Source organism: Zootermopsis nevadensis, unplaced genomic scaffold, assembly GCF_977971745.1.
Source record: "Zootermopsis nevadensis isolate Lab colony 2312 unplaced genomic scaffold, Znev_1.0 Znev_ptg000023l, whole genome shotgun sequence".
Classification (NCBI taxonomy): domain Eukaryota; kingdom Metazoa; phylum Arthropoda; class Insecta; order Blattodea; family Termopsidae; genus Zootermopsis; species Zootermopsis nevadensis.
In genome coordinates, this window is record NW_028259155.1 from 7,521,995 (window position 1) to 7,544,594 (window position 22,600).

Consider the following 22,600-nt stretch of genomic DNA (forward strand, 5'->3'; position numbering starts at 1 on the left):
TACTTTTTAAAAATATATTTGGCACCAGCCACATTCTAATATTCGACATTGGTAATGAATTATAAGTAAAAAAGAATCATGTCTTGTTCCCATTGCTATCTGGACATTCTCCCACTGGTTTCTGCTGGTACTCCTTCCGCACAGCCTCCATCTTCTTGAACTCTACCTATAACATTTACACGTTTATAAGGTTAATATACAGTGTGTCCACAAAGTCCCTTCAGGGTTTTTAAAAATTGTGGCACACAAACAAATTGAGCTAGCCACATGCGGTTTGCGGCAGATTACAGCGAAATTCTGGAAGTTTTTTTACTGACCTCAGTAGACCTCGATGTGGGGTCCCTTGGTAGCACGAAGAACGTCCAGACTGTATTCGAGCTCTTGCCATGTTCTGTGGAGCATGTCTGCTGGAATAGCTGAGATCGCATTCCTGATACGGGTCTTTAGGTCATCAAGTCCGTTAACTGGTGTTCGAAACACATTGCTCTTGACACAACCCCACATGATAAGATCCAGTGGTGTTATGTCTGGTGAACATGGAGGCCAAGGCATTGGACCGTCTCTGCCGAGGTCTCTACTGAGGTCAGTAAAAAAACTTCCAGAGTTTCGCTGTAATCTGCCGCAAACCGCACGTGGCTAGCTTAATTTGTTAGCGCACCACAATTTTTCAAAACCCCGAAGGGACTTTGTGGACATACTGTAGTTTAGCGCACTTAAATAAGATGCAATATACAGAATTGTAGAAAAGTAAGCATTTCTCTGTGAAAAGTTATCAAAAATGCTATAATATGCATCAAGTAGTATGTTTGAAATGTGATACGAAGATTACATTTTTGTTTACAAAATACTTTTGGAGATGCATCGGTCACCAAATAAAAAAGACGGAACCCAATATGGAATACGAATATGACGCACTATTTGCCCGCCTTTGGAACTCAGTACCACTTTAAAATGAGAATGACTGTATTCATATTTCTGAACACCTTACTTGCAAGATTCACACATGGACCAATCATTTTACGCAGACCACATCTGACAAACAGCAGAAGTGACCCGAACAAGCACTACTGGATTTCAATGACATTTAAGACAAGAGTCTACGCCGCAGTACATTATAATACTGTCACACTTAGTTTCCGCGATATTACAAATTAGAAGCATTCTCCTTCCATTACACGTGTGAGTAAATGTTTAAGAATAAAACATTCTACAAATAAGAAAGTTAGCTTGTGTTTGTAATTTCCAAAGTCTAAGCAAGTTATTTCTCCAGGACTGATCACAGAACAGCAAGGTATATTACTTCCACTAATGTAAAAAGAGGTTTCAACATTTACGAGAGATATTTATTACAAGTCTATTCCGAACGGAAGGATTTCATTCTGATGATGGAAAAAACATGTAAATTTTGTGAAACTGTAGTCATTAGTGGGCTTACAAACTCATCATATTCCGAGGCTGTCTGCTGCCAGGCCACACACAAGAACATACTTTGCTAAAAAGTAATAAGAATAAGACGCACAGGCCTGATTATATATTACGCCAGACAGCAGAGGGACCTGGCAGTGAGACTTCAAGTAAAGGAAAAAAGCAACGTTATGCTAACAAGGGACACTAAAACCTATAATGGGTCTCTGTGGCTTGTCAGAGAAATTTAAAACTGAAAATAACATAAAACTGTCTGTTAAACTGACCTGCAAACTCCGTTTTAAAAATGACACAACACGTACCATGCCAGCAGATATTCCTCATGAAAGTATTTGTCAGTTTAATTAGTGAGATTTAAGTTTGCGCCATTTTAATAAACACACTCACTGTTTCCTTTTTCGTATTTACATAAACATATTTTACATCGGAACTGCACTACCTAATATTTTATCCTGCATTCAGAATCGATCCTCTAATTTACATTATAAAATTATAATTGCAGAATAATATCTTTATGTAAATTAGATTAAATGAGAAAGAAGTCAGCACTGTTATAACCAGAGCAAGTCCTTGCATCAAGATTCGTGGCGCAGTGAATCTGTTGGCAGACAAGCCATTTTAAGATCCATCTTGAGGATGCTGTGAGAACTATCAAACAAAATTCCAACTTCACCTGCTTCTGTCTGTACCAACTGGAGATGATCAGAGAACACGACCTCATGTACTGCTCGCGAATGTAATCTTGAGACTTGCAAGGAATGCAGGAAATCCGAAGCGTTAAAGGCTGACGCTATCTTTCCTCCTTCCTCCTTCACCCCTCAAGTCTCAAGATTACAGTCGCGAACTATACCTCCATCACGCTGTCCCTCTTGCACGTGGCTGCATGTGTTGTCTTCCAATAGTTAAATGTTGTCTTTGAACCTACGACGCCACGCAGCCCCTCGGACTGAAACTTAATTCATTTGCACTATCCAAAGATTGGGTAGCAGCATTTCCATTGTCATCAAAATTCCATGTCAGCCAACTGTTCAAGGCAATATATTTCCCTCACTTCAGAATTTTCCCTGCACTGCGCTATACTATAGGATCAATCACACGTGCTACTCCGATGGGAACTGAATTATCCCGCCACCTGTATTTAGGGTGCATGCATAAGTAGTCTTCAGCCTCTTCACGACAGTAACGCTCTATTTCATTCTGTTCCAGAACTTCCTGAAGTCAACGTGTATTTTTGTTCTATGTATACTTAATTATAGGCCGAAATAGCGGGACGAGTCAGTGAAACTCAGTGGGCCTGCACGGCAGCGTCTACCATGGCCACAGACAGGATATTAATAATCCTCATGACACCGAAATAAAACTGCAGACACAACTCGCTGACATCGCCCGAAGCTCATTACGACAGGCTGCATGGGAAGGGGTAAATTTAACCCCAAAGGCAACTCACAGCGCACACAAAAATATTAATATTCTCAGTCAACAAATTAAATTTATCTCTGGATATCTTTTGAAGGCAAACAGAAGGAGAGTTTTTGCCCATTCCACCACAATATTCCCCACGATCCTCAGTGCATCCTTCTCCCGCAAGCATCTCTGCGGGCCCCCGACTGGTTAGTGCTTTCCTTTCTCATTAGTCCTATTTACATATGTTTACATCTCCTTCTATTTGCTTTCCTACTCAGTTATACCTTCAGACTTTTTCGATGATGTTCCCTCTTCTGGGAGATAATCTTCATGGAGAAAGGGTTAAGATCCTGGAACGCCACCTAGAATAACAAAAGTACAAAACAATAAAGATTCTCGCAACTTTTGACATCAACCCTTTGACACAGCAGCTCGTCTAAACGACAGTCAAGAATCGAGTCACTATCTCAAGGAAAACACGACATTTCACCATTAAATACAACAACTGGTTAATGTTTTTTTAGGAAAAAATCCCTGTTTGCACTGAGAATCACACAACACCTACAAACACAAAATGAACATATATTTACCATGGGGGCTTTAAAGGGTTCAAACTAATGGAATATCCCATAAAATAACACACATACATGAAGTTATTAGGAAAGGAAAGCTGAGTGTAATGTTTAATCTAGAACCGGTAGCAATGGAAATGAATGTGACGCACACAGAATCCACGAGTCAACAGCTTGAGTGTACCAGATGGCAAAATATTTCTCATATCATATATCTGCTGGACATGCACAAATAATGTACGTGCATGCTGGTGCCCATTCGTTTTACTTACTCGAGTGACTTCGTCAATATCTGTAATGTTCTCCACGCGATTTTTCAGGGTTGTGAGAATGCTCACATAATCCGTCTGTTTCAGGACTTCAGTTTCATTCAGCTTCAGCACAGCCAGTGCATAGCGGAACAGGACCTAATGATTTAAGAAGAAAATCGGTACAAGTGATTTAAATTAAGGGGAGAATACAAACTGAGGGTATTTGAGAAGAGAGCGCCTAGGAGAACGTCTGGACCACCCAAGATGGATGAAGTGACAGGAGGATGGTGAAAACTGCATAATGAGATCCATAATTTGTACTCTTCATTAAATATTATTAAGACGATCAAATCACGGAGGACGAGATGGGTGGGGTATGTAATGAGCATGGGGGGGGGGGGGATGAGATATGCATATGTGTTTTAGTTTGAAAGCTCGAGGGATAAAGTCACTTGGAAGACCTAAGCACAGATGGGAGGAGGAAAATATTAAAATTTATCTTCAGGAAATAGGGTTGGAAGTTGTGGACTGGATTAGTTTGGCTCAAGACACAGACTGGTGGCAGGCTTTTGTGAACACAGTACATTCAGGTTCCATAATAGACCAGGAGTTTCGCTAGCTAAGTGTACTGTCAGATTCTCAAAAAAAAGACCCTACTCCATGCAGCGAGTGTGTAAAATGAGTGGTTCATCTGCAGAGTATTTAAAATCCAATATTGACCAAACAGGTTACTTAGCCTTAAATTAATTCAGATGAAGACTACGCATATTGAGTCGTAAAAAAAATAGGATAAAAGCACGAGGGTTTATCCTGGTGCTTACCAACAAGGACTGAGGAAAAGCTTAAAAATTTCTTAGGACGGCTACTCCCCTAAGCAAGATTTGAACCAGGAACATTCCAAACGCTCGTTTGCCAGAGTGAACCTATATAAAAGCCTTTTTTACAGAATAAGACATCCACATAAAAATATTTTATAAAACATTTCATTACATCAGAAAAAACCAAACAGTTCTCATAAAGAACTGTGAAGCCGCACGTACCTTGGAGCCCTCAAACAAAAATGCATCCCAGAGTTGCAAAAACAGGTCCACAGGAAGGCTGTCAACAAATATGCATAAGAACCAATTGAACGTGACTAGAGAGATGTCCACACTGTAGTAGGCCAAGTGAGCTGCTAAACGGGGCAACTTTTCAGATATCAAATCCTTCAGTACACGCTGTAAAACAAACAGATACAAACAACTTTATGATCCGTCCACCTTGCTTTGGTGCAAAACGTGTATACTGGAGAACTTCATTAAGTGTCTTGGAAGAGGAGTGGCAAATGCCCAATGGCAAAGCGCAGCCCCGGGTCTAATGGTCAAAGGGTGATATTTTCGAGATGTCCGTGAGATGTGAACGCCAAACATAAAGGTTAAGTAAACTCTCTTTACATTTGATATTGGTATCCTAGGTCGGAGCTCTGTAACTTAACAAGATTAGAAAGGTGTACTCTTTGGAGTTCACCGAGATTTCGAAGGTGTTCTTCATGCTACAACATGGGTGGTGACCATCAGGAAGTTGCTTCAGTGATGATAATGGCTTAAAAAAAATGTTGATTTATCTTTCTTGCTTGAAAGGAATATCAAAGGCAACGATATATTCCAACAATTACCTTCATTCCTGCTGTTGCAACAATATGTTATAACAATGTCTCTGGGTCATGTAGGATGTGAACGACTGACGTGGAAGGGCCCATACGGTATTTCTATGCTCATGCTACAGCACAAAGAACATTTAAAAGGTAGTATATTTGCGTCATATTGTGAATTAGGTTAATATTTTAATATTTTCCGTCAAATCACAATTTTAATAAGATAATAAAATATAAAATATTTAAAATATCATATCATCAGATGAACCACGCCATATAAAAAACAATACCTTCGTTCTAATATACAAGAGTAATCTGATAAGAACATTTCAATAAACTGCATAACATTGTAAATGATTGTAATTCGAGTTTTAAATTTACCAATCTAATTTATACCTGAGGACGGTTAAATATAACCGAAACATGTCGTAAGAGATGTTCCAATTTGTAAATCGATCATTCGATGCGGAACGTGAAATGATATTTTAAATATTTTATATTTTATTATCTTATTAAAATTGTGATTTGACGCAAAATATTAAAATATGAACATTTAAAAATTCCAAGTCCTCACATAAAGGGAGACATGATACGACTCATTGCCCTGATGATGGAGGCAGCTAGAAACTTCTACCAGACTGTCTTCGGAGATATGATAGTTCAATCACTGAAGTGACAGATCACGGACTGGACGGCTCGGATTCCAATCTCAGTGGAGGTACCGATTTCTTTCTTCATCACAACAGCCAGAAGGTCTGAGATACAATGAGCAGTGATGGGCAGAGGCAGACGGAGGGTCACAATGACAGCTCGCCTCTCATCATCCTGTTTTCAAATGGCCAAGAGGCTAAACAGGCCTGGATGTATTGGTTGGAGAAAAATTCTGTTCCGCTGGGCCTCAAACCCAGTTAAGATATTATTTTGGCAAACGCAAAGCTGCCCCAGACATTACAAGGCCCCAGAATATCTGAACCATTCAAAATATCTTACAAATATAAAGATGAAATGATATTGCTCTGGGGCATACCTGATCGATCTGAGCTCCTGCAAGCTGCGGGCCGTAGTAGTCTGAAGGCATCAGCTTCTCCACGATGTACACTAAGCCCCAGAAGGCATCTTCCTCGGACAAGAACAACAACAGTATTGCGACTATCCTGTTCAAACCCTGGAAATAAAAACATATTCCGTAACTGTGCACGCAGATAAGAGAAAAGGAAACACACGTTGCCACGTGGCAACAACCGAGGTTGTCTTGTTTAAACCTTATTTAATTAAATCACTGCGAGGTTTATTAACACTGGAGGTGGAATAAGATGAAATGGATAGCAAGTCATTTGCAGCGACCAAGAAATGAGGAAAGTCACAAAAACCATCATCTCTATAACTCGTGCCCTGGCTGAGTTACGGACATCTCCAAAATTCAAATCAGGTGCATTACTGCACTTCTACTTTGTTGTAACAAAATGAAAAAAGGACAATGAAATAACAACAACAATAATAATAATAACAATAATACTTTTTGCTCTATTTCAGTTCAACAGATATCATGTAGGATTTGAAGTTTGCACGGTGGTGAGTTTGAAGATGGCTGTCTGCTGGGTTGCTGCACCGTACAGTCTTACCAGTTAAAAATGTACTCCCACTGTTACACTGATATTGGCTCATCACCACAACGCAGGACAAAATTATAATATGAAGGCCATTAGTAAATCCTTACAAAATGTGGGGAAGTCCAAATATTTGGGAATGAAAGCAACAAATCCAAATTGGATTCATCAAGAAATTATGAACAGATTAAAGATGGGAAATGTTTGTTATCATTCAGAAAACATGAAGCATGATATACAAATAATTACCACAATGTTCTTACTAATTAAAGGAAACATTTCTGAATCGAGCGATTTACGCAATCACACATACATAATGACAACTTCTGGGACAGAGAAAATAAAAATACTGTTATTATACCTGACAGTATCCAACATCTGCATTGTAAATACTGAAAGCAAGCAAAATGCGGCGGAGCTTTGGAATGCCATCTGCGCTTATGCACTCATAATGCTTGTTGTTGGGCAATGTGCGCAGGAGATCAGTTTCAATCTGCAACAGACCACGTATCACACTCTCTCCACAGCACCACAACAAGACAAAGAAACAAGCACAACACGACACACTTGCCAACTAGAGGAATGTGCACAAAGATCTTTATTTCAGTACTTGTAGTGCAAATTAAACATGAGACTAAAAACACACTAATGATGTTTCACATTTCTGTGACAATTACAGCGCATAATTTTGTATGCAATTTTCTCATACACTTTCTGTAAGATCTGACTCATTTATAGGGTATACACAAAAGAATGGTGCAGTTTCAAAAGTTAATAAAAAAATTATTTCTCACCTTACACGGTATGTTGTGCCCGTGTAAGGTGAGAAATAATTTTTTTATTAACTTTTGAAACCACGCCATTCTTTTGTGTATACCCTGCATAATATACAATTATGTAGATACTTAATAAGTATATATTTCTGCGTGTGTGCGCACTTGAGTGTGACATTCCTCAAGCCTTTCACAGCCTTATCAATGCCCAGAACACGCGCTTTGAAGAAATGTGCCCGAGAATACCAGGCAACTGCTCCCATCGCGTATATGCACAGCAGAACAAATGTGAATTGCAATTTCTTAACGCTCTTACACAGCGTGTCAGCAGCTGAAATTTTGTGTACAATCATTCCTAGATGCAATTTCTAAAAATGCAAAATTACAAAAAAAGTTCCTGCATAATCTAACCCTCATGGGAGCCAACATGTTAAAAAAAGGCACAAGCAACTGTAAATCCAGATATAATGAAAGAGTTACCTGCTTGGCTGCCGGGGAGGTATGAGGGTGTGACGCAACTTGGAAAACTGTTTTGTAGTATTCAGGTTCACAGAAATTGCGAAATCCTCGAAGATGATGCTCCAAGACTGCTTTCCACACCCGACCCTGTCCAAGACAGTAGAAGATGTCTCAAAAACAAGCTAACCGTTGAAGTCTCTGTTAAACCCTGGTATAGCAACTACATGGAAAACTGAAATCTTCTACTAACTGCATAACAGAATCTTCTTGAGTAACCAACAGAAGCTTTACTAGTCAAGAAATTCCCCACATTCTTTAAAATCCAAAAGTTCATTATCATGTTAATAAAACCACCACTTACTATATAAAACTGTGAACATGTTCAATTATATTTAATTAAAAGTATTTAAAGTATATTATGGGAAATGTTAAACCACTGATTAGAAATATTCTCAGCACAACTTCTGATAAACATAGGAATATCAATGAACTGAATAATTTTTTTTGTGTTTTATTGTCAAACGGAATAAATATCTTTTTCACGATCTGTCTAAATATACTTCACTGCATGCATATATAAACTGCACCTGATTTTTAAGAATGAAACAAAAATAAATAAAATCTCATTAATAAGTCTCACAACAGTTCTTAAATTAATTTTCACTCAAGTACTAGACTTAAAGTTTTTAAGATGAAAAGCAATGGTTGTAGTGATTCTGTGACAACAAATCACACATCTTGAAGTGTCGCATTTTGCCACAAAAATGAAACTACAAGTACAGCAGCCGCACGACATCTGTGAGTGGTGACTGTCATAACAAGGCAGAAAATGGAGACTGAATACAAGAGGCAGACCTCCTCTAACTTCCACTATTGTTCAATCGAATAGTACTGGTTCCCGTGACAACCACTACTGCTACTGTTTTCACTGGACTGTAAACCGTTCTGCTGCTTCCACGGCTGCCAAAGATTGCGTAGAACACTTTCTCCCCTCTCCCATAAAATTACAGACAGAAAGATTCAACATAACTGTAGCAATGCTCTTTTGTTTCTCCACAGAATAATAACACACAGAGTTAAAAATTGGTACACGTCAGCACAATACTTTCATAACTCAATACATTCCTTTCAAGGCGAAAAACGAAGGTTGAGTGCAAAAATTTCCTTGACACTCTTCTGGAAAGAACTTAAAGGTTCACAAATGGTTTAGGTCCCTTTCATTTTGTTTAACCTTTAGCTAACAAAACACAAACACAAATGGTTTTAATTAACACAACTTGTGTATTATAAAATTACTCATGATTCACTACCTTTTTCACACTTGTAAATTTACGCACAGAATGCGCTTTCGATAAGCTACGGCTATAAACCACAAAAAAAAAGGCAGTTCACTGGGGAAGACGAGAAAACTTAAGAGAGATTAATTACTATGTCAACATAAGAGAATTAAATAAATCTGATAAGAGCTACTTACTCTGTGATGATATGGAATCCCATTGCGTACCAACGCCTTTAAACCAGCGACATGCTGTACCTCTAAATTGTCTAAAGAAGTTACAATCCCATCCCACTGGGCCACCTGGTTTGCATTCAACGCCTGCAAGAGCGTAATACAGTATTTGTACCAAATAAAAGTGTCACCATTGGTTAAAAACTGGCAGCTACATATAAGAGACCACACGGCATCAGAACTCGGAAGACACGACCAACTTCTTCAGCACTGTTCACAACTTCAAAGAAAAAAGATAAAATACAATCACCTCTTCAATATGACAGAAAACCACTGTGTACCAACTGTGGAATTTAGTACCAGCTTGCTAAGTACTGTAGGTACATACATTTCTTTCTTGTGTACTACGTAAATCAAGTGAGATTCAAACACATTGACACACTAATCATGCACTGCGTAGTAAGGGTAGAATATGGAAGGCAAGACTTGTAATGGGCACTTTTTAGTACTTGCACAGTTATAAGTACAAGAGATGATGTAAGTATGAGAAAATCTTTAACATCTGACATCAATAATGTTAAATTAGTCTTTATTATTTTCATAACTCCATGACAACTTAGATCCCCTTTTTATTCTGAAAATATGACCTAAAAAAATCATACCTTTTTATTTCACAATTGGAACATACCCACAAAAATTAAATAACTGGCAAGTGCCCTGATAAAAAATATTTGATTGTACTGTAATAGAAGTCGTTTATGCTAGCTGCAGAATCATTTGTGTGCTGTGATGGCGAAGAAGTTCATTTTTATGAACAGTTAAAAGTGACCCGAGATAACTCGAGGTAATAATCATTACAGTCATATGGCAACTTATGTCACGTGGTCTCTGGATTTGAATAAGCATTTTTCAGAATTTTTATATATTCTCATTACTAGGGTTCGGATGATCATGACCTAAAAAACCGAGAAATATGCATGCAAATATGCCCCAAAAAATAGCTAAATATGACCCAAAAAAGGCAAAATATGACCTAATTTGTTATGTTTCAATCATGTTATTTATTTACATATGCATGTACAACTATTACATTACTTGATTTCCTAGCAATTTTAATCAAAACCTCAGTCGCCTTAAGTTTTAAATACCTCGTTTAGGATCAGAATCAGATGTTGAGAATACGTGCTCCTATAAAAAGAAAATAAATTTAAAAGAAGAGCCTTTCATGCATATCAAACTCATTAATTGTAAAGTAAAGTAAAGTTTGTCCCGCTAAGTGCCATACAGGCACTTGGGGTGAGTGGAGGTATAGCTCCTCTCTTTCTTGACCTCGGCACTAGATGGAGGTGAGTGGTCAGCATCACGCCCCGGCCGGGTTTACCCCCGAGAAAGGACCCCGGTACCCATTGTAGAGGAGGCTGGGTGGGCCCCAGAGCCGGTCTGGACGCAGAGGCTAGAGGAAAAATCCTCTGCCCCCGTCGGGGATCAAACCCCGGTCGTCCAGCCCGTAACTAGTCACTATACTGACTGAGCTATCCCAGCTCATCAAACTCATTAATTACATATAAATAAGTAAACAAAATTCAAAATATTATGTACATTTCTTCATTTTTCTTTCTTGGCAGTATTACAATATATAACGATGTGCATTTTCAAGGTCTCGAATGAAAATCTTCTTCGATTGCTGCTCAATATGGTCTTGTAACTTGAGAAGCTCCTTTCGAAATCACTCGTCACCGGAGCATATTTGAAGAGGGTTAAATCATTGCTGTTTAACGCTGGTTCATCTTTTCCCAGTGTAGCTTCATATCTGCTTAGAATGTCGATTATTTTGCACATTGTAGCATAACCATCATTTCGACACAGCACTGTATTAAATTTTGATCTCACAGCATCACCTATTTTGCCTCTTGCTCGCCCTATCTCGCACTCTAGACCCTTGATCAGCTCCAAACTTTCATATAGATCTGCACCAACTGCCTCTAGGTGAGAAATTGTAGTTTCTATACCTCCATAGTTAGATTTTATATAAGACAGACTTCCTGACAAACTACTGGAAAATAGTTCTTTAACAATTTTGATAGAAAATGCTTCAATGCTGTCAAAATTGTTAACAATTTCTTCAATAACTGCATAGTTTTCGCAGTAGTACTCAGCAGCATTGAGCCAGGTACCCCATCGAGTGAGTACCGGCTGAGGAATGAAGGTGCGTGTTCTTTCAATTTCTGCACTGTCAATGGAGCTTTAACTAACATTTTCTTAACGTTCGAGATCAACTTGTTGACTTCAGTATAACTACGTCTAATTTCTTCGGCAAATCTGTGTAGGGCATGAGCGAGACATGTTGAATGGACCATTTTTGGATAAAGCATTTTGAGGCCCTTGGCAGCTTTTACCATATACGGTGTAGCGTCCGTTACAAAGAGGAGGATATTGTCTCGCTTAACGTCGCCTTTCCACAAGAGTTTCACGACATTATCGAAATGTACAGCGATAGACGAGTGGTTTACTGTATCAAGAAGGAATATGTCACTAGGACGGTCAGCAAAGAGCGTGCCAGTAACAACATTCACTACATATCTGCCGCAGACATCCGTTGTTTCATCAACCGAAACCCAAATTTTATTCTCGCCCACAATACATGTAATTCTTTTTAGAACATCTTCATAACAGACAGTTACATAGTTTTCTCACAGCGCTAATTCGTCTGGAATTAACTGAGTCGTGTATTTCTCCAAGAAAGCTTTAAACTGCTCATTGTTCATTTTGTTCATTGGTATGTTGGCAGACACCATCATTTCACAAAGGTCCTTTGAAAATTCTCACGTTTTGTTTGGTGGTGAAGTTGTTGCAGTGTTATCGAACAGAAGTCGTTTCTTGCTTTGGTTTGTCAGCTCAAATTATTTTTATGTTTTGCCGTATCACAATGTTGTTGCACACCAAATCGCTTACCAGCTGTAACTTTAACTTCACAAAGTTTACAGAACAGAATTGTTCCATCAAAACTAAAATATTCCTCACCAAAATCTTTAACGAAACCTGTTAACTTCGCACTTTCAGAACACTTCACTTTCGGCATCTTAACTAACTGAAGGACTCACTGTAAATGCCTGAGAAATGTAGTTACAAGTAAGAATTTTGTACCCTAAATATAATCAAAATATGCATTTTATCCTCAAAATATAACCAAAATATACATTTAACAACAAATATGACCAAAAACATAAAAATGACCTAAATATGCATTTATATGCAAAATAAATAGTCTAATTGTGATTAGAACCACTCAATTAGTGTTTAATTTCAGTTTAGAATGAAAATAGAAGCCCCCAATAAAAATATATGTCATGAACATCCGAACCCTACTCATTACAGTACATATGCCTTGCAATGTACCAGTCGCTGTCTCGGTAGCCATACATGGGATTCAGTAACATTGCTACAAGGAACTGTGAGACTTCATACCTGTGCGACTGGTGACCTGTTTCCCAGCACGACATCCTGCTGGAAACCATACACATTGTAAGTTCTGTTGGAACTTCTGCAACAAAACATATTTTTCCATGTAAATGTGCTTCCTCCCATTCTGTTCAGTGTCCTTTCGTCTCTGCAGCTCACACAATGTAAAAATTAAAATACACAAAACTACAATCTGACATGTTTAGTGTCAGTGTGAAATTTTCTCTCGCACATGAAGGAAATAATTGGGTAGTTCATGTAGCACACGTGAGAAGGGTAAAATAACCAACTCCCTGGTAGCAGAACCCGCGGGCTCAACACTAAAGACCGTCATCGGCCACGACCCTGAGCCCACTCCATCCATTTGCCTTCCTCACAGCCAACCTCCCTAAGATGAAGGGTAAAATATGTATAGAAAAATTCAGTCAAAAATTCTGAAAGGAAAAGACAACTTGTAAGACCCACACACAGAAGAAATAATAACAACACAGATCTTACAGAATTTTTTTTTTTTAAATATAGGATAGGATTCATGTGGCTAAGACAAGAACCACAGGTGGCCTCTTGTTACAAAGTCAATGCAATTTCTTTAGGTTCCATAAAACCTAAATAATTACTTTACCAGGTGAGTGACTACTGTTCAAATATTACACTGAAAACCGTCCACTGTCTATTGGAGTACATTCCATATATACGACATTTCAGGAGTTGGCTTTACTTTTGTCTTCAGGCTAACTGGTTATCATTATACTGACAGATTTGATAAAACCCTTTTTATAACAGCAGTGAAAGTTGGGATCAGATTTTGGAACTTTTGAAGGTTACGCTAGCATGGTAACACCTCGATCACCTTAGGGCAAAACGCTGTTTATACCAGACCTCAAACAAGAGACAAGGCCTAACACAATACTGGCATAATGATCACAAATATGTAGTGAATTGTAAGTCAGAATTAGTGTCAGTAAGGTTTCTACTACATGGAGTTAGACATGTTCATCCAAGTATCAATTTCCAAGCCAGGCTAGTCAGGTGGCAGAGAAAATTACTGTTACATAAAACTGCAGAATAAAAGTTTCTTGAGAAAATATCAGGTAAACATATTAATATAGACGCATGGCCCAATAGGTATGTAATTTGTTAAGACGATCTCCTAGCACTAAAATTCTGTGTTGATTCTAGAAATATAATATGACAACATGACTTCCTTCTGAAAATGTTGCTTTAAAAGTCCGGGTAAATATTGTGATCTACGATTGCCTTTGGAGTATCTCAGTTCTTTACTGATATCCATACAGTTTGTGTTACAGTCCAAGACATGATAATATTTTCAGTAATTAAGTTTTCCACTGTGATTTGAACAGACGTGAAGATTTCTGTCTTCTGGGTTGTTGCGCTGTGTAGTCTGGTCGATGTTAACCAACGTTTCAGAGGTCATACTGCCTCCGTCATCAGGGCGATGAATATGGGGCTAGGTTTGTAGGTGCCGGAATATGAATGGAGTAGCCTGCCCTGAGCCAATGGGAGCAGGTGTGGGAGTGGACCAATAGGAGCGTGTGGGCGAGTGTGAGAGAGGGAGAGAAAGGAAAGGGAGAGAGGGAGAGAAAGGAAAGGGAGAGAGGGGGGCTCGGGAAGTGCGTCCTGTGGGACATGGGAGTTCGGTTGAATGTGATCGAGGCCCTGAAAAGGGCCAGGTTAGTGGTTTGGTTGGTTCTGGCGGTGCACTCATGCTCGCTCTCGGAGTCCTTGAAGAGTGTGAATAAGAGGCTTCCAGGACTGGCTCAGGCGAAGTCCATCTTCCCTGCTGAAGTTATCAGGATGTCATTCGATCTTGATGGCTTCCCTGATTATCCAATCCATGTAGCCGGTTTATGTGGAGAGGATAAAAGTGTTCCCGAGCTATATGTGGTGTCCCATGTTGAAGCGATGTTCAGCAACTGCAGATTTTTCAGGCTGCCCAAGCCAGATGTGGCGCTCGTGCTCCCTGACCCTGGCCTCAATGGAACGGCAGTATGACCTCTGAAACGTTGGTTAACATCGACCAGACTACACGGCGCAACAACCCAGAAGACGGAAATCTTCATACTCATCGACCTGATGATGGAGGCAATATGACCTCTGAAACGTTGGTAAACATCGACCAGACTACACAGCGCAACAACCCAGAAGACAGAAATCTTCATACTCATCGCCCTGATGAAAGAGGCAGTATGACCTCTGAAACGTTGGTTAACATCGACCATACTACACAGCGCAACAACCCAGAAGACAGAAATCTTCATACTCACTGCTGTGAAAACCTCAAATCTTACATTCAACAGATGTGTTGCAACTTAAAGCTGTAACAAAAAAATGTAAATGGAACTCAAAACATAAAAGAGAGATGCAAAGTATTCAAGAAACCACGGAAAACAGCACTTACATTTTATGCCAGTAGTTTGTTTCACGTAATTGCATCATGTAGAGTAAGAAACCCAACAAATGAATATCTCAAACAATCCAAATTTGTAACAAACGAATACGAAGACCAATAATTATACAAAATACACAAATATATAGAATAATTAGGCACTGTGCACAAAACTGGAATTTTAGATGGATAATTAACACTTGACAAAGAAGCAGAAAAGTTTGAAACCAAAATATTTTGTCTAGTGATTTTACTCTGTTCATTACACAAACGCAAACTTATTACAAAATAAATCTGATGGATGAGAGAAAATTATGTTTCCTCTTTATTTATGTGTGATTTGATTTCATTAACTTTCCCCAAACAGCTGATACTGAGCTCATTGTAAAAGCCCAACCCATACAATAATATGGACCGACCCAACCCAGTTCGCATCTTTACAACATATTTCTCTAAGATTAATTTTAATATCATCCTCTAAGCAACAGCTAGACCTGCTCTTCTATTGCCATCAAATTTCACAACAAAACCTTGTACGCACTGCTTATTTCTTGCATATACACATCTCTCATAACACCTCTAGATGAAGGACACGAATTACAAAGCTTCTCACTATATCCTTAACAAGTTCTCAATCATTTCCAGACCTACATCATGTTTTGTGCAGGCTGCAAAAAAACACGCTGTTACGCCACAATGGCCTGTGTGAGAACCCCTGATATGATTCTTTCCATTCCCTTGTTTTTTCGTCAGTCTCAGCTGAGAAAGCAAACCACAACATTGCTTTCATTAATTATTAAACTTACGACTTAACTTGGCAATAACAGCGACACTCACCTTAACGACGGAGGACTTCCGGTCACAGAGTCGCCCATAAGCCGAGCAATCAGTTCACGAAACCTGATACTGTTCTCATTACTTTGTGGTATCTGTAGTTCATTAAGAAGTAGCATGTACTTGCTTTGGGTCTGATAGAAGCGAGCCTCCCATTCACTGGCTTCACTGCAGAATGATAAAATACACAAATGAATCCACTCAATAACAGATGCCTACAGCTTCACATGAATACATCAATAGAGAACATAACACAATAGATCAATGGATCTATTTCCCTACCTTTTATGAAACCTCGTACACATATACATGCAGGCACACACCCCAAGCACAGCTTATACAAGCATGTGACACATTCGCATGCAATCTGCCAGTACTGCGTACGACTTTCGCCTACCGAGCCGTAAAGCGACCACAAAATACTGATAAAACGTACACGAGCAATTTATCTTCCCGACGCACAGACTCCTGTAATAACTGGTTCACCTCCAGCAGTTCTTCATTCAAGAACTTGTTCTGGGAAGCGTAGGCTTCAAGGGCGTCACCGACGCTTTCCCCCGTCTGATCAGTCTGAGTCGCCTGTGTGCTTCTCCCCACGCCAACTGTTTTGCAGTCATGAAGTTGATTTGTCAGATTCACAATAGCCTGATCTTTTGCCTTAAAAAAGAAATATTACAATTGCACAGAGTGAACGTTTCTATTCGCTCATACAAAATAAAACAGTTGCTGAAATATTCTTCTGCAGTCTCAAAAGGCAAGGCTTCAGAAATTCACTTGCCAACTTAACACAGAAATCAGAAAATATTTGTCGTGTCCAGGACTTCAGTAAATTTAAAAATGATCTTGCTTAAAATGTACAGATTTGGAAACACTTCACCTGGTATCACATAGCAAGACTGGAGAAGCAGAGATAAGTATCTAATCACTCAAGGATCTATTTTCATGACTACATAAAGTTCTGTAAATCAGTAAATTCAAGAAGTAATATAGAATTGAAAATGAAATATGACCAGATGATCAGTAAACTTAAAAATCCACATAATACAAAACTGGCAGTATACCAAACACGTGATTTCAAAGTAACGTGGACTTACAACGCACCTGAAGCAGTTCTTTGTACAGCGCGGTGTCATCCTTGAGTTGTTCGACCTTCCCTTCCAGCTCCTCTCCCTGCGTACCGAGCTTCCGGCACTGCCGCTCCAAAGTTGCCAGAGCCACTTCCTTCTCCTGCAGCATTCGAAGCATCTCGTTTCCCCCATTTTTCGATGTCCGTTTATGGGCTTCCAATCTGTCAGAAATTCCATTGGGGGGGGGGGGGGGGGGGATAGCCACATAAATGAAGAATGAAACAAAATACTGAAGGCTAGAATTTTCAAATTCCTCACAAAAGCCTACCCAATCTTTCTTGAATTGAATTTTACTTGAATTCATTATTTGTTTAAATCTTGTCAGTCTAATCACAATAAAATTCCTATTAAATATTAAAATATTACAATAATTAACATTTAAATATTTAAAATATATTAAATGATGTTCTCTATCGAAATGTTCGATTTACATTAGATCATCACTTTTTACACGACATGTTTCAGTTCTAAAAGAACCATCTTCAGGTGTATAAAATTATATAAACTTAAATATAATTTCTTAAATGCAACTTTTAGTCAGATGTTTATCAGATATTCAAATGATGTTTTCTTCCAGATTTTATTGTATTTTAATATCGTATTCGAAGTTGTTCTATATATGTACGTCGTGCTTAACATGATTTGTGTGGGTGAACGTTTTGTTGTTGTTTTTGTATCATCCAGAAATGAAGTTGTGGAGGAGTTACGTCCGTCTGGAAGTATTGCCGTGTTTGAACTGAATATTTAAATGTTAATTATAGTAATATTTTAATATTTAATAGGAATTTTATTGTGATTAGACTGACAAGATTTAAACAAATATATATTTATCACAATATGACGCAACTTTATCATCTCTTGAATTCATTAGTTGACAGAGAGAGAAACATTTGTTTTCCATGAAATCTGCCCACATTTGTAGCCCAGACTTCTTTAATCACAATACAGTATTAACTGGAAGGAAATGTAGCACATTTTTCAGAAATATATGTTGTATTCAACTACAGCACTACCATTATGCACTTGACAAGTTCCTTATTTTAGCTGCTACAGTAACGAAACCAATAAAACAAAGCCCTTGTTCCTTGAAGTTTATATTAGTTTTCAAATTGCACCACCATTATAAAGAGCGTGAAAAAAGTTACATACATTTTTCCATTTCATAGTTTTAAGAGTTACAACATCAGGAGGAGAAACGTGAATAAATTATGTGCATGAACATGGTCATTTTTACATCCATACACAATGACCCCATAAAGTGAAATATCACTTACAGCCCTTCCTTTTCCCTTGTAAGGACTTCAACTTGAGCTTGCAGGATGTCGATCACTTGTCGAGATGCGATGTATTCGTCTTCCGTGGCCTTCAGGTCTTCTTGCAACGCCAGTATTTGACTAGAAAACTGAAACAAATGAAGCAGAATAATAAAACACTTAAACCCCTCATTCAAACTCAAAAGTAAAGTAAAGCTGTCCAATTACATGCCATGCAGGTCGCTTGGTGGGAGAGGCACTATAGCTCCTGCTCATTCTTGGTCTCGGCAATAGGTGGGAGCGAGTGGTCAGTATCACGCCCTGGCCGCGCCTTACCCCCGGGAAAGGACCCCGGTACCCATCGGACAGGAGGCTGGGCGGGCCCCAGAGTTGGTCTGGATGCAGAGGCTTGAGGAAAAATCCTCAGGCCATCAGGGATCGAACCCCAGTCGTCCAGCCCGCAGTCAGTCACCATACTAACTGAGCTATCCTGGCTTACTTACAACATTATAACAAAAAAGCAGGAAACTTTCCCCAAGAAGCAAAAAGCATGCTGCAAAATCCTTATGAAAGTATACTGTGTACTCACTTACCACCTACATATCTGAGACGGCAATAAGGCCAGGGTACGGGGCAGGTACTGTGCTAACTGCACGTATTAGGTAGTACGAGAAGGCATTCAGCTCCAATCCCGCCTTGTTCCCTTGGACCTCAATAATGACACAGTATGAAAGCAATGGTGGTGTGGTAGTGTCTCAAGGCTTAGTGTCTGTCACAATATCCAGCATAATACAGAACCTTTCCTCAAATATCTAACTTTAGTTAAAACAAATTTTCCGCCACAATATGGGAGTGTGTCCTGCATGCAGAGAGAGTAATATACTGCATCCACCTGTTTGCATCCATCACAGTCTCTTGCCGACGGATCTGATTTATGGCAGGCATCAATGCTCTGTCTTAGGCTCTGGCGTTTCTCCCTGAAAGAATGCCTGATGCGCTTGCCAAGACTAGATAAAGTGTACGGAGAAAGGCTTGCTGCACCTGCAGATACAACAAAAGTTTTGAATACAAAACTGTGGCCACACATCTTAAATAATTTTCATTTCATATGAATTCTGATGAGTTTGAATATTCATCCAGAAAAGAAATTCAGTCATCATCATAACGTTAATATTAAAAGAGAATAGCCTATGTTCAATGGGCAATCAGTGTACCTGTGAACAGAACATGTCATACTGTTTTCCTTAAAAAAGTCAATGTTTGTGCTGTTTGACTGACCTGAAGTGCAGCTCCGGAAACTGCGTTAAAAGAAAAAAGGGATTCTTTGGTTCATTTAGAGAATCCCGTGTTACAAGAGCCTGACTTCATACATAACTCAAAGCTAACATAGTTTCATCACGTCAAGCACAATCCAACCTGAACCGCAAAAACTAATATTTTGTCTCAGTTGCTTATTTAAATTAATGTAACAATTATTTATTTTAATCCGTCTTATCACAATATTTAAAATTTCTTATAATTAAGATAATAAAATATCATTGATGTTCCATTGACCCACACCTATACGATGACAGTAGTACTTCTGGACATATCGGAACAATCACTCCTACATCTTTGACCGATATGTACATCTGATAAAATTAAGAAAAGACAACACCTCGCCCAAAATTGAAAAACAAATGGCATGAAACATCACCAAATGGAATCATATTTGAGTTTTAAGTTCGTAAATAATTTACACCTGATGATGGTTTTATAAAAACTGAAACATCTTGTGTAAAAGATGTTCCAAAATGTAAATCGATCAATCGATATGGAACATCAATGATATTTTATTATTTTATTATCTTAATTATAAGAAATTTTAAATATTGTGATAAGACGGATTAAAATAAATAATTGTTAGAATATTCACAATATGACGCAATTACACTATCTTATAAATTAATGTAACTCACCTTACGCCACTTAAGCTTACCTACACTCACCACCACATGCCTCACCTTCTTTCAAGCACCCGCATTACCCCTAAGTTAACAGAACCTGTAGTTATGTACAAACCTACCATAAATTACACCAATTTACCTCTTACATACCCCGAATACCTCAACTTATCTCAGGATACTTTAAATTATCTTGAATTATGTTAATCTTAAAACAGTGAACATTAATTTATCTTAATTAAATTAGGTTTAACCCACATAAACCAAATCTACAGCAACCAAACAAAACCTAGACACAAATGCAAACATCAGCAACTACACATACTGAACGACTCAAGATATATTTTAAAAATTCCACTGAGATTCTAAAAATTTTGTCATATATTATGTACAGAAATTCATGTGCAACTAATTTCTGTCAATAGTAGTCAGAAAATTCTTACCATCACCACCTCTTTCGAAAGCCAACTTCTCTACTCCCTGGCTGCAACTGCTGGTTGAAGATCTGTCACGATAATCTCCTCTATTAGGACGATGTCGCAACACAACGGGTGGAGGTGTAGTCAGAATTTCAGGTGCGTTGTCAACCGTCTGAGGCACTTGCGGAATATTGCTTTTAGAGGCGGGCGACAGAAGACCTGTGTGAGGCTGAATGATCTGCAATAACCAATCAAATGTGCCTTAAGAAATCGGTAAGAAAATAAATTACTTTCATGACCCATGTCCACAGTTCTGAGCATCTGACAAATTACATGAAGCAGTGACAACCCTTCAGAAGCTGAATGTTTTAAAATCTTCCAACAAAAAATGAAGCCTCTAAACAAAAACAAAACAAAAAAACTAACTACTTCCCTAGTAACAGTACCCACAGATCCAACACTGACAACACGAAATGACCCTCAATCTGTGTTCCTCCCTGAAAGTGAGAGACCAAGTTTCACACCCATACAGCACAACTGGAAAAACTACTTCTGTAATTTTAATCTTTAGTTTCTTGATATGAGATGGGACGACAAAGGATTTTGGACTTAATGACAGTAACCATTCCCTGAATTTAATCTGGTCTTGATTTCATCATGAATAACAATTATTTATTTTAATCCGTCTTATCACAATATTTAAAATTTCTTATAATTAAGATAATAAAATATCATTGATGTTCCATATCGATTGATCGATTTACATCTTGGAACATTTTACACAACATGTTTCAGTTTTTATAAAACCATCATCAGGTGTAAAATATCTACCTGATGATGGTTTTATAAAAACTGAAACATGTTGTGTAAAATGTTCCAAGATGTAAATCGATCAATCGATATGGAACATCAATGATATTTTATTATCTTAATTATAAGAAATTTTAAATATTGTGATAAGACGGATTAAAATAAATAATTGTTATAATATTCACAATATGACGCAATTACACTATCTTATTTCATCATGAATGCCATTCTGACTGGTTAGTGTCATCACCAAGTACTTGAATTTTGTCACATTTTTGAACAACTCATTAGCTATCCTTATATTCTGGTCCTGTCATGAATTCTGATGCCGAGGAACGATCACATACTTTGTCTTTTCTGCATTTATTCCTAGACCAACATCTCTACTAGCCCTCAAGAGTGCTTCTGTGTTCACTCTTGTAGTACTTATATTATCACCCAACAGATTAATATCATCAACATAGGCTAAAAGCTGATGTGTCCCATTTAATTCCAAACTGTCCTGATTTCCTAGGACTTTCCTGGTGGTATTTTCTAAGGCAAAACTGAAAATCAGTGGCGATAGAGCATCTCCCTGTTTCAGGCCATTTTGAATAGGAAATGTATCGAACAATTGTTTACCTACACGATCTTTGCTACCGGTTTCACTTCAACACATTTTAATTAGCCTACATAGCTTCTTAGGTACATCAAATTCAAGCAATATGTTGTAAAGAGCGTCTCTTTTAACTGAGTCATAGGCTTTCTTGAAGTCTAAAATACTTGATGGACTGT

At 38.3% G+C, this 22,600-nt stretch overlaps 1 protein-coding gene across 3 annotated transcripts in view; it reads right to left on the reverse strand.

Moving 5' to 3' along the window:
• Positions 1-22,600, reverse strand: part of LOC110831922 (TBC1 domain family member 2B) — a 28,978-nt gene continuing 6,378 nt past the window's right edge. For all 3 annotated transcript variants that reach the window (XM_022068440.2, XM_022068438.2, XM_022068441.2), the window contains exons 4-18: positions 21,041-21,254; positions 19,547-19,695; positions 18,676-18,803; positions 17,376-17,562; positions 16,711-16,931; positions 16,278-16,442; positions 13,040-13,115; positions 9,599-9,721; positions 8,146-8,271; positions 7,254-7,385; positions 6,313-6,450; positions 4,693-4,869; positions 3,674-3,808; positions 3,114-3,191; positions 1-166 (exon numbers count right to left, since the gene is read on the reverse strand). In XM_022068440.2, coding sequence (XP_021924132.2) covers positions 77-166; positions 3,114-3,191; positions 3,674-3,808; positions 4,693-4,869; positions 6,313-6,450; positions 7,254-7,385; positions 8,146-8,271; positions 9,599-9,721; positions 13,040-13,115; positions 16,278-16,442; positions 16,711-16,931; positions 17,376-17,562; positions 18,676-18,803; positions 19,547-19,695; positions 21,041-21,254 — 2,139 coding nt within the window. In that variant the 3' untranslated portion in view covers positions 1-76. The remainder of the gene's footprint in view (positions 167-3,113; positions 3,192-3,673; positions 3,809-4,692; positions 4,870-6,312; positions 6,451-7,253; positions 7,386-8,145; positions 8,272-9,598; positions 9,722-13,039; positions 13,116-16,277; positions 16,443-16,710; positions 16,932-17,375; positions 17,563-18,675; positions 18,804-19,546; positions 19,696-21,040; positions 21,255-22,600) is intronic.